The following is a 12,156-nucleotide window of genomic DNA, read 5'->3' on the forward strand; positions in this document are numbered from 1 at the left end:
GTCTTTAAAGAGTCAAAAAAAAGCGGGTGGATCACCTGAGGTCGGGAATTTGAGACCAGCCTGACCAACATGGAGAAACCTTGTCTTTACTAAAAATACAAAATTAGCCGGGTGTGGTGGTACATGTCTATAATCCCAGCTACTCAGGAGGCTGAGGCAGGAGAATTGCTTGAACCTGGGAGGCGGAGGTTGTGGTAAGCCAAGATTGCACCATTGCACTCCAGCCTGGGCAACAAGAGCAAAACTCTGTCTCAAAATAATAATAATAATAAAATAAAGAGTCAAAAAAGCTTGTCTTTGCCCTTTTTTTCTTGAGACAGAGTCTCACTCTGTCACCTCACCCAGGATGCAGTGCAGTGGTGTAATCTCAGCTCACTGCAACCTCCACCTCCCAGGTTCAAGCAATCTTCCCACCTCAGCCTCCATGGTAACTGGGATTACAGGTGTGGGCTACCACGCTTAGCTAATTTTTGTATGTTTAGTAGGATTTCACCATGTTAGCCAGGCTGGTCTTGAACTCCTGACCCTCAAGTGATCTGCCCACCTTGGCCTGCCAAAGTGCTGGGATTACAGGTGTGAACCACCATGCCCAGCCCCTTGCCCTACTTTTTATACCCTAGTTCCAATCCCCAGAGATTGCCATCTTCATACCCCTCCTTTTTAAAGTAGTTTTTTCTAGTAATTTTTTCTGTTTCTAAATAAAATGCTTACACAGACCTCTCTTGATTTAAAAAATTTTGGACATGACTTACTTGCTTTCTACATGTTAGATGTGGACTTAGTGCACACACATAGGTACACACTTGCTCCAACAACTTCTCCTGCCATTTCCCATCACAATTTTTGGCTAAATCATTGGGCACTGTCTGGATGTTATTCAGTGCTGAGCCTAGTGCAGTCATCAGCCTTCCCTGCACATTTGCTTTCTTTTCTATATACTTACTGATATATTTTCCAAAGATCCAGCAACTCTATCATGCACATATCATAATTTTGCTCTAGTTTTGTTCTGTTTACCCAGACTTCACCCTTTGACACCTATCCCATTGTCTTTTTCCTTGGTTGTGGGTTCATACCTTTTTTACACCTTGTCACTTTAGTGAGATTTCAGGAGAAAGAGGATACAAATGTTTGTGGTCATTCTGCTGTTAGTTGCTTTTTTTTTTTTTTTTTTTTTTTTTTTTTGGAGACAGAGTCTAGCTCTATCACCCAGGCTGGAGTGCAGTGGCGCAATCTTGGCTCACTGCAAGCTCCGCCTCCCGAGTTCACACCATTCTTCTGTCTCAGCCTTCCGAGTAGCTGGGACTACAGGCGCCTGCCACCACGCTCGGCTAATTTTTTTGTATTTTTAGTAGAGACGGGGTTTCACCATGTTAGCCAGGATGGTCTCGATCTCCTGACCTGGTGATCCACCTGCCTGGGCCTCCCAAAGTGCTGGGATTACAGGCGTGAGCCACCGCTCCTGGCCTAGTTGCAATTCTTTTTACATTTTTACCTCTAAAAGAGACTGTTCTACTTTGAAAGACAAATTTGTTAAAATGTTTAAACATAAATTTTAAAATTTATCACAGATTTTTAAAAAATGTATATTTTATTTATATCATTCGAAATTCAAAATGTTCCTAACACAGAGAAATGATAAATATTTGAGTGAAGAATATGCTAATTACCCTGATCTGATCACTATATTATAGCTATGGAAACATCACCATGTACCCTATGAATATGTACAATTATTATTTGTTAATTAAACAAATTAAAAGTAAAAAAAAATTTAAACTTACTAAAAGACACAAAAATAAAAAGTCTCTCTCTCACATCTGTCCCCTTGTCACCCAGTTTCCCTCCCCAGAAAAAATCAATATCATTAGTTTCTTGAGTATCCTTCCAGAATTATTCGATGAGTGTATATTTCCTCTTTGTACGCAAATAGTTGAATTCAATAGAGATGATTTTGCACCTTGCTTTTTACTTAATAGATCTTAGAATTCATTTCGTTACAGTTGTTTAAAAACATATTAATTTTTTTTGTATGTGTATATAAGACCGAGTCTCGCTCTGTTGCCTAGGCTGGAGTGCAATGGCGCAATCTTGGCTCACTACAACCTCCGCTTCCTGGGTGCAACTGATTCTCCTGCCTCCACCTCCCGAGTAGCTGGGATTCTAGGGATGTGTCTCAGTGCACTTTTTTTTTTTTTTTTTCCGGTAGAGACCGGGTTTCGCTATGTTGGCCTGGCAGGTCTTGAATTCCTGGCCTCAAGTAATTCATTTGCTTACCTTGGCTTCTCAAATGCTGGGATTACAGGCGTAAGCCACTGTATCTGGCCTTATTCATTTTTTAAACGGATGCATTATATTCCATTGTATGAATGACCACAACTTAATCAATTTTCTGTTGATGAAAATTTGTTTCCAGTCTTTTCTATTACGAATAGTGTTACAGTGATGATTTTTGTACATAAGTAATTTCCTGCTTGTGTTAATACACCTATTAGGATAGATTTCTAGAGTAGAATTTCTAGCATACCACAGAATTTGACTTTTAAATGTAATACACCATTTTCTTATGAATGCAAGGCATTGTATGAAATGCAAAATACTTGATTTTCTTTTTTCTTTTTTGAGACGGAGTCTCGCTCTGTCACCCAGGCTGGAGTGCAGTGGCACGATCTCGGCTCAGTGCAACCTCCACCTCCCTGGTTCAAGCAATTCCCCTGCCTCAGCCTCCTGAGTAGCGGGAATTACAGGTGCATGACACCACGCCTGGCTAATGTTTTGTTTGTTTGTTTGTTTGTTTGTTTGTTTTGAGACAGAATCTTGCTCTGTCACCCAGGCTGGAGTGCAGTGATACAATCTCAGCTCACCGCAAGCTCCGCCTCCCAGGTTCACGCCATTCTCCTGCCTCAGCCTCCCCAGCAGCTGGGACTACAGGCACATGCCACCATGCCCAGCTAATTTTTTTGTATTTTTTGTAGGGACGGGGTTTCACCGTGTCAGCCAGGATGGTCTCGATCTCCTGACCTCCTGATCCACCCACCTCGGCCTCCCAAAGTGCTGGGATTACAGGCGTGAGCCACCATGCCCAGCCCATGCCCGGCTAATTTTGATTTTCTTTTTTAATCGAGTAACGGGTTATAATTCATTTTCCCCCTCTTTCCACTGTCACCCTGCAGGGGCAACCAAAACAGATTTGGATACGGAAGGAAGCTGATAATCTGCTCTTGGCAGTGATTTCTCTTTATACTTAAGATATGCTATATTATTTTCTTCCTTTTTCTTCTATTCTAAAAACCTGCCAGCCGTGGTAGCTCACGTCTGTAATCCCAGCACTTTGGGATGCCAAGGCAGGCAGATCACTTGAGCTCAGGATTTCAAGACCAACCTGGCCAACATGGTGAAACCCCGTCTCTACTAAAAATACAAAAATTAGCCAGGTGTGGTGGTGCATACCTGTGATCCCAGCTACTCCAGAGGCTGAGGCAGGAGGGTTGCTTGCACCCAGGAGTTGGAGGTTGCAGTGAGCTGAGATTGTGCCACTGCACTCCAGCTTGAGCCACAAAGCAAGACTGTGTCTCAAAATAATAATAATAACATTTTTAAAATAAGAAATAAAAACCTAAAAGGGTGGGTATGAAATACTTTCTTATAGTTTCTTAAAAACAACTTTTTGAGATATAAGTCACATACAATACCATTGATCCATTTAAAGTGAACAATTCAGACCAGGTGCAGTGGCTCACGCCTATAATCCCAACATTTTGGGAGGCTGGGGTGGGAGGATCACTTGAGTCCAGGTGTTGAGACCAGCCAAGGTAACATAGTAAGACCTTGTCTCTACAAAAACTAAACAAAATTAGCCACATGTGGTGGCACACACCTATACACACACAGCTATACTGAAGTGAGAGGATAACTTGAGCCTGGGAAGTTGAGGCTGCAGTGAGCTGTGATTATACCAAAGTAATCCATCCTGGGTGACAGAGCAAGACTCTGTCTTAAAAAACAAAAAATGAGGCCGGGTGCAGTGGCTCATGCCTGTAATCCCAGCACTTTGGGAGGCCAAGGCGGGTGGATTGCCTGAGTTCAGGAGTTAGAGACCAGCAAGACCAACATGGTGAAACCCCATCTCTACTAAAATACAAAAAATTAGCTGAGTATGGTGATGCACACCTGTAGTCCCAACTACTCAAGAGGCTGAGATAGGAGAATCATTTGAATCCAGGAGGCAGAGGTTGCAGTGAGCTGAGATTGTGCCACTGCACTCCAGCCTGGGCAACAGAGTGAGTCTCCATCTCAAAAAATACATAAATAAATAATGGAATAATGCACTGGTTTTTAGCATATTTTCAGAGTGTAACCATCACCAGAGTTAATTTGAGAAGTTTTTAACATTTTGAGACAGGGTCTCCCTCTGTCACAAAGGCTTGAGTGCAGTGGCATTATGCTAGCTCACTAAACCTTGAATTACTGGGATCAAGTGACTCACTTGCCTCAGCCTCTCAAGTAGTTAGGACTACAGGCATGCACCACCATGTCTGGCTACTTTTTTTTTTTTTTTTTTTTTTTTTTGGAGACAGTGTCTCGCTCTGTCACTCAGGCTGGAGTGCAGCGGCGCAATCTCGGCTCACTGCAACATCTGCCTTCTGGGTTCAAGCGATTTTCTTGCCTCAGCCTCCTAAGTAGCTGGGAGTACACACATGCACCACCATGCCCTGCTAATTTTTGTATTTTTAGTAGAGACGGAGTTTTTGCCATGTTGGCCAGGCTGGTCTCAAACCCCTGACTGCAAGTGATCCACACACTTCAGCCTCCCAAAGTGCTGTGATTACAGGTGTGAGCCACTGTGCCCAGCCTATCTGGCTTAGTTTTTAAATTTTTGTAGAGATGGGGTGTGGCTATGTTGCCCAGGCTGGAATTTTAGAACTATGGTCCCCAACTTTTTGGGCACCAGGGACTGGTTTCGTGGAAGACAGTTTTTCCATGGACGGGGCGGTGTTGGGAGGGTGGGGATAGATTCAGAATGAAACTGTTCCATCTCAGATCATCACACATTCCATTTTCATAAGGAGCAGACAACCTAGATCCCTTGCATGTGCAATTCACAATAGGGTTCACACTCCTGGGAGAATCTGTTGCCTCCAGTGATCTGACAGGAGGCGGAGCTCAGGCGGTAATGCTCCCTTGCTGCTCACCTCCTGCCGTGTGGTCCCTTTCCTAACAGGCCATGCCCAGTACTAGTCTGTGGCCTGGGAGTTGGGGACCCCTGTTTTAGAATGTTTTTTGTCACCCCAGAAAGAAACTTTGTAACTATTAACAGTCACTCCCTACTTTCTCAAACTACCACAGCCCCGGGTAACCACTAAATCTACTTTCCCCATGTAGAGATTTGCCTGTTCTGGACATTTCATTTCAATGGAATTATACAATGTGTGGGTTTTTGTGTTTCTTGCAGTTTTGTTGGCAGAAATACCTGTGAGTTTCGAGTGAGTAGGTGGTTTTCCGGGTTGCTGTGGGTATTTTGGGAGGTTGTTATCTGCCCAGGAGAAACGAGGCAGGTTAGTTTTGAAGTAGGAATGGCTTAGCAGTTTCCTGGGACACAGCCAGTTAGCAAAGACATTTTAGAATTAGACTGACTTTCCTGTTAATGCAAGAGTACTAAGTAAAAGTACACGACACCCAAACTCCTTTTACTACTCAGAATCACTGAGTTAACATGCTGTGGGATCATCTTGAAGTAAACATCTTGAAGTAAACATCTTGAAGTAAACATTTTTGGTTTTGACCAAAATATGTTTGTGGCTTTCAGGGAAGTCTTGGGGGAAGAAAAAAAAAACAGTTATTTTACAAAGTTGACAGTCTTTTTTGTTACATGTAGTTATTGTAATAACTTTTTTTTTTTTTTTTTTTTTTGAGACAGAGTCTCACCTTGTCGCCCAGGCTGAAGTGCAGTGGTGTGATCTTGGTTCACTGCAACTTCCACCTTCTAGGTTCAAGAGATTCTCCTGCCTCAGCCTCCCTAATAGCCGGGACTACAGGCGCATGCCTCCATGCCCAGCTAATTTTTGTATTTTTAGTAGAGACGGGGTTTCACCATATTGGCCAGGCTGGTCTCGAACTCCTAACCTCGTGATCCGGCCACCTCAGCCTCCTAAAGTGCTGGGATTACAGGCGTCAGCTACCGCACCCGGCCTTCTTTGTTTTTGTTTTTTTTGAGTTGGAGTTTTCGCTCTCGTTGCCCAGGTTGGAGTGCAATGTTGCAATCTTGGCTTACTGCAACCTCTGCCTCCTGGGTTCAAGTGATTCTCCTGTCTCAGCCTCCCAAGTAGCTGGGATTACAGGCACCTGCTACCACACCCAGCTAATTTTTTGTATTTAGTAGAGACAGGAGTTTCACCGTGTTGGTCAGGCTAGTCTCGAACTCCTGACCTCGGGTGATCCACCCGCCTTGGCCTCTCAAAGTGCTGGGATTACAGGCGTGAGCCACTGCATCCAGCCTAACATTTTTTTAGTTATGTTAATTTACCAATATTCTATGCATTGCCTCCAAAAAAAATTTCAGAATGCTTCTGTGAACTCTTGCCAGTTTGGATTCAGTTTTACCTTCTCTATATCTCATCTGTTGCACCACATCCTAAAATGTATAACTAGTTTCCTACAATCAGAATGGAAAGAGGTCTCTCTCACACAGTCCTTTGGGTCTCATGGCCAAAGGGATTGATGTGTGATGTTTTCTTGAATCTTGTGCTGACCCAGAAATTACCCCATTTTCAAGTCACAAAGGAATTATCAAGTGTGATGGGCCCATGGTCATGTGAAGGTTTATAGCCATGCTTCCACAGAGTGCCAAAGTACAGAAAGTTTTTTCGAAATAAATAAAAACAGCCACACAATCTCATCCCTTTCATTTTTATACGTTGTTAACCATCATGTATGACTCTCTTCACTGCTTGGTGAATAAAGGGGGAACTGTACTCTTATTCTCCAGGGATTTATAAACTCATAGGTGGCACCTGTATCCTAGAAGGTAAAACTCAAACAGCCAGCCGTTTGGCAGCCGTCCGTGGAGCAGACCAGCAGGAAGATAAACAATTGCTAGTAGACCTGGGACTGTGGGAAGCAAGGAAACTGTGCTTTGCTTTGGCAACCTTTTTATGGAAGACCGGGAGAGCTAAAAGCTCCCTAATGAGTTTAAAGTTTAGCATTATAGGAAAAGAAAAAAAAAATCTGAAAAATCATTGTTAATCTGAAAAAGGGTGTGTTAGGATTCTTTTAATTGAAAAACAGTCAAACTGGTATGAGCATTAGAGGGTCTTTATTGGCTTTTGTGTCCAGAAAGTCGAGTGGGTAGAGTACACCTGGGTCCAGGAGCTGAAAAGATGCCTCCGGGTCTCTTCCTCTTCTCCCTCCCTCTCAGGTGGGCTCTGCTCTGTGTTGGTGTCATTCTTGGGTGGGCTTTTTCCATATGGTGGCCACTGGCAGCTCCAGGTTAGTCTCTTCAGTGGGTGGTGGGGAGGGGAATGTATCTTTCCCAGTAGTGTCAATGTGAGTTTCAGGATCGGATCTCATTCCCCATTCCTGAACCAATCGTGGTGGGGATGGAATGGAAGATCCTAACTGGCCAGCCTGGGATACAAGTTGACACCTGCAGGGGGAGAAAGTGGGTATAGTTAGCCCACTCAAACCACACAGACCAAGAGTAAGAAAGGGATATTTCTCCAAAAGAACACCATAGTGTTGTTACTAGAAGAGAGAGTGGATGCTATGTGTAATCACACGTCTGCCTACTACAGAGAGGAAGTCCAGAGCTTATTTGGCCAGGATAGTATGTTCACAGAAGTAAATGACTGTTCTCTGCTAAAGACTAATGAGAGAAAATAGGAATAAACAATAGTAGGAGGGACTTTAGTAATAGGTTTCAGAAAAGCTAGAAATAGGTCAAAGTTGTATAAAGCAAATCCCATTTTTCTACTGTTTTCCATTGCAAAGTCATAGGGAAACACCCACCAGATTTTCTGAGTTGAGAACTCATTTTAGAAAGTAGTTATGGGCCGGGCGCAGTGGCTCACGCCTGTAATCCCAGCACTTTGGGAGGCCAAGGAGGGCGGATCACCTCAGGAGTTCGAGACCAGCCTGGCCAACATGGTGAAACCCCGTGTCTACTAAAAATATAAAAATTAGCCAGGCTTGGTGGCAGGCACCTGCAATCCCAGCTACTCGGAGGCTGAGGCAGGAGGATTGTGGACCTGGCTAATTTTTAAAAAAATATTTTTATAGAGATGGGGTCTCCCTGTGTTGCCCAGACTGGCCTCAAACTCCTTGCCTCATGTGATCCTCCCACCTCAGCCTCCCAAAGTGCTGGGATTACAGGTGTGAGCCACTGCACCTAGCCCCCTCTTCTTTCTCTTAGCAAACAGTTCACTTACCCTTAAGCCTCAGACATTTTTTTTTTTTTTCTTTTTTTGGAGATGGAGTTTCGCTGTTGTTGCCTAGACTGGAGTGCAGTGGTGCGATCTCGGCTCACTGCAGCCTCCTCCTCCCAGGTTCAAGTGATTCTCCTGCTTCAGCCTCCTGAGTAACTGGGGTTACAGGCACCCACTACCACGCCCAGCTGTTTGTATTTTTAGTAGAGATGGGGTTTCACTATGTTGGCCAGACTGATCTTGAACTCCTGACCTCAAGTGATCCGCCCACCTCGGCCTCCCAAAGTGTTGGGATTACACGCGTGAGCCACCACGCCCAGCCGACACAGATTTTTTTTTTCTATGCTACAATATTCCATAACTCCATGTTGAACCCCCAAGGACTTCATCATTTTACATAATAGAGTGAACTACTACTACAGTGTCACATTTTGGCGACAGTGTTGTGCCACAACCTGAATCTCTCTTAAGAGCAGAGCTTCTGCTTGTGTAAGATTGGACTCTGGATTGGAAGTGTGGCTTAGGACCACATGCAGAGGTGTTGGCTTAGGATCACATGCAGAGACTTCCCAGGCTCTTTGGAAGCAAGGAAAGGTGGGGGTGGGGAGGGCAGAAAGGAGGATGGGCAGACAGGTGCAGCCCTCAGCAGGTGCTCCGCCTTCACAGCTCAGCAGATGCGGCGGTTAAGAAGCCCAGTGAAGAGTGTGGATGTGATTTAGAAGAGAATGGAATCACAACCTATCACATAAAAAGCTGCACGTAGACTTTGCCTGCAAGGCTGTCAGTTTAAACATGAGAATGGTAAACTTAGATGAAAAATAAGTATAGATTTCTCAAGCATTTATATTACTTCTTCCCCATCCTCTCTTTCTTAATTCCTGAAATTTATATCAGGACTGTATATTTGAACCCTTTTTACTCATCCATCCATTCATCCATTCATTCATTTAGTAAGTAGTTACTGAGCACCCGACACGTGCTAGGACTCTTCTAGGCATTGGGGATACAGCAGGGAACAAAAGAAAATCCTTGACTTTATTATAGAGTTCACATTCCAAGGAGGAGAGCAGACAATAAGGAAATACACAACCTGTCAGGTGATATTAAGTGCTAAGACAAATGAAGCAGATTGAGAGGGGTAAAGAGTGGTAGGGGAAGGAGGCTGCCGTTTTAGATGTGACAAATGTGATCTGTGAGCAGAGACATGATAGGGTTTGGGAGCAAGCTGTGAGGCCACCAGGAGGAGCAGCCGATGCAGAGGGGGAAGTGAGGCCGACTGCTCCAGGCCAGGATCACTTGGTCTACTGGAGAATAGCAAGGAGGCCAGGAAGCAAGGGAGAGTGTTAAAAGATGAGATCAGAGAGAGAACAAAGGAAGGCGGTGGGTGGGGACTGCTCATATTCAGGGGAGAAGGGAAACCACTGAGGGGTCTGGGCAGAAGAATGAAGGGGCCAGACTTATGATTCAAACCAAATAGCTCCAGCTGCAATGGATGAAAAGAGTAGAAGCAGGGAGACCAATGAGGAGATTACTGGAAAAACCCAAAGCAGAGTTGATGGGCCAGGGTGCTTGAGGTAGAAGTGGATTCTCATCCTGGAACCCCTATTTCTACCTATTCCTTCTTTACCTTTTTTCTTTTTCCTCACTGTTCTTTACAGTGTGTAACCTTTTTCCTGTTCTCTGCTAAATACTAATGAGAGAAAATAGGAATAAACAACAGTATAGACACGAATCATATAATTTGTAGTTACATAGTTTTGAGGCCGACCAGAGGTTTTGTTCTGGATCTGTCTGGTCACCTCTCACCTCCCTGCCACCCCTATAAAGCTTGCTGAGTATGGGGCTGGGCTCAGATTATGATAACACTGTTCCAGGCTACACATTTAGAAGGCGCTGCTGTGGATGGGAGAGAGGATCAGCAAGTCCTACGAAGGGGGACTCAGCATCAGGGTCTTCCCTATTTCTGTTGATTAGGAAACTCAGCCATGAGCTTAGATCTAATATTGATCATGTCTAGGATGCTCTGAAAATGTTTCCTTGTAGAAATTGCTCCCATCACTGGCTAGTCTACAGAGGAAAATCATGCAGGAATGGAGAACTGCAGCAAAAGCAGGAGGCACTGCCTGGATCATAGAACATCAGTGCTGGGAGTGACCTTAGAGATCGTATCAGGCTGGGACTAGAGAAACGCAGGAGTCTCAACTACCAGGCTCATCTTCATTCCATTCACTATGCTGACTTTCCAAACAACAGGCAGCCCTTGCTGGAAGAGCTGTAGAGATGGTTTTCAGCATTTCTGTGTTCATCCCATCACAGAGTGACTGGTTTATTTGCCTTTCGATCCTAAACAGTAATGCATCCTTTCTTTTTGTTTTCAACCCTAGGGGTTGCCCTGCTCTCAGATGTCTATCCTGAGAAAATCTTGCCAGACCTGTTGGCTCAATATGACAGCAGCAAAGACAAGCACACACCAGAGACCAGAATGAAAGTCGGGGAAGTCCTGATGCGAATCGTCAGGGCGTTAGGTGAGTTTTCTTGTTCCATCCACCTGGAAAAGGGTGGAAGATCAGTGTCTTTGAAACCAAAGTGTGTGTACCTGGGGGCTTGTTATACTAGCGTGGTGAGGGTAGTTTGAGGGCTGGGATGAACTAGTACCCATTTAGGAATTTAGGAAATACTCAGATCCCTACTATGAGACTGAACGCAACAATGTCCTTTTTCTTAAAACTGTTCAGTCTCTGGCCAGGTGTGGTGGCTCATGCCTGTAATCCCAGCACTCTGGGAGGCCGAGGCAGGTGGATCACCTGAGGTCAGGAGTTCAAGACCAGCCTGGTCCACATGGTGAAACCCTGTCTCTACTAAAAATACAAAAAATAGCTGGGCATGGTGGTGCACGCCTGTAATCCCAGCTACTCGGGAGGCTGAGGCAGAAGAATCGCTTGAAGCTGGGAGGCAGAGGTTGTGGTTGAGTTGAGATTGTGCCACTGCACTCCAGCCTGGGCAACAAAATGAGATTCCGTCTCAAAAATAACAACAACAAAAAAACTGCTTAGTCTCCTTCCCCGGGAGCTGTGTTGGGCCCTGATTTTCAATGGAGCTGGAATGAGAAGTCTCACACTTGAGCTAAAAGAAGAGGAATGTCAGCTGGGCACCGTGACTCACGCCTGTAATCTCAGCACTTTGGTAGGATCGCTTTAGGCCTGGCAGGAGTTCAAGACCAGCCTGGGTAACATGGCAAAACCCTGTCTCTACCAAAAATTAGCCAAGCATGGTGGCACACACCTGTAGTCCCAGCTACTCAGGAGGCTGAGGTGGGAGGATCACCTGAGCCTGGGAAGTCGAGGCTGCAGTGAGCAATGATTGTACCGCTGCACTCCAGCCTGGGCAGCAGAGCGAGACTCAGAATAAAGAAGAGAAATGTCAAGCAGGGAAGGAAGAGTGCTGACTCTTGCTGAATGTCTGCTGTATGCTAGGTTGTCCATATATATAATCTCATCTAATTTCCCAACAAATCTTGTAAAGAGGCTGTTACTAAACCCATTTTACAGATTAAGAAACTGTAGCTCAAACATATTCAGCAATTTGTCCAAGACTCATTCAGCTGGTAAGTGATAGTGCTAAGAATTGAACCACCAACTTGAAGGAAGTTGCTCTAGGCTGTATAAGCTGAGAAGAGTAGTTAAGGGATAGGCTCTAGACTTACACTGCCTCACTTCAAATCCTGAACTGCCGCTGC

At 44.6% G+C, this 12,156-nt stretch overlaps 1 protein-coding gene across 6 annotated transcripts in view; it reads left to right on the top strand.

Moving 5' to 3' along the window:
• Positions 1-12,156, top strand: part of LOC105491366 (transport and golgi organization 6 homolog) — a 252,083-nt gene that overhangs the window by 129,589 nt on the left and 110,338 nt on the right. For all 6 annotated transcript variants that reach the window (XR_011616547.1, XR_011616548.1, XM_011757706.2 and 3 more), the window contains one exon: positions 10,805-10,945. Coding sequence is in view for 4 of the 6 variants with exons in the window: in XM_011757706.2 (XP_011756008.2) it covers positions 10,805-10,945 (141 nt within the window). In the remaining 2 variants the exon portion in view is untranslated. The remainder of the gene's footprint in view (positions 1-10,804; positions 10,946-12,156) is intronic.

The sequence above is a fragment of the Macaca nemestrina genome, chromosome 18, assembly GCF_043159975.1.
Source record: "Macaca nemestrina isolate mMacNem1 chromosome 18, mMacNem.hap1, whole genome shotgun sequence".
Lineage (NCBI taxonomy): Eukaryota > Metazoa > Chordata > Mammalia > Primates > Cercopithecidae > Macaca > Macaca nemestrina.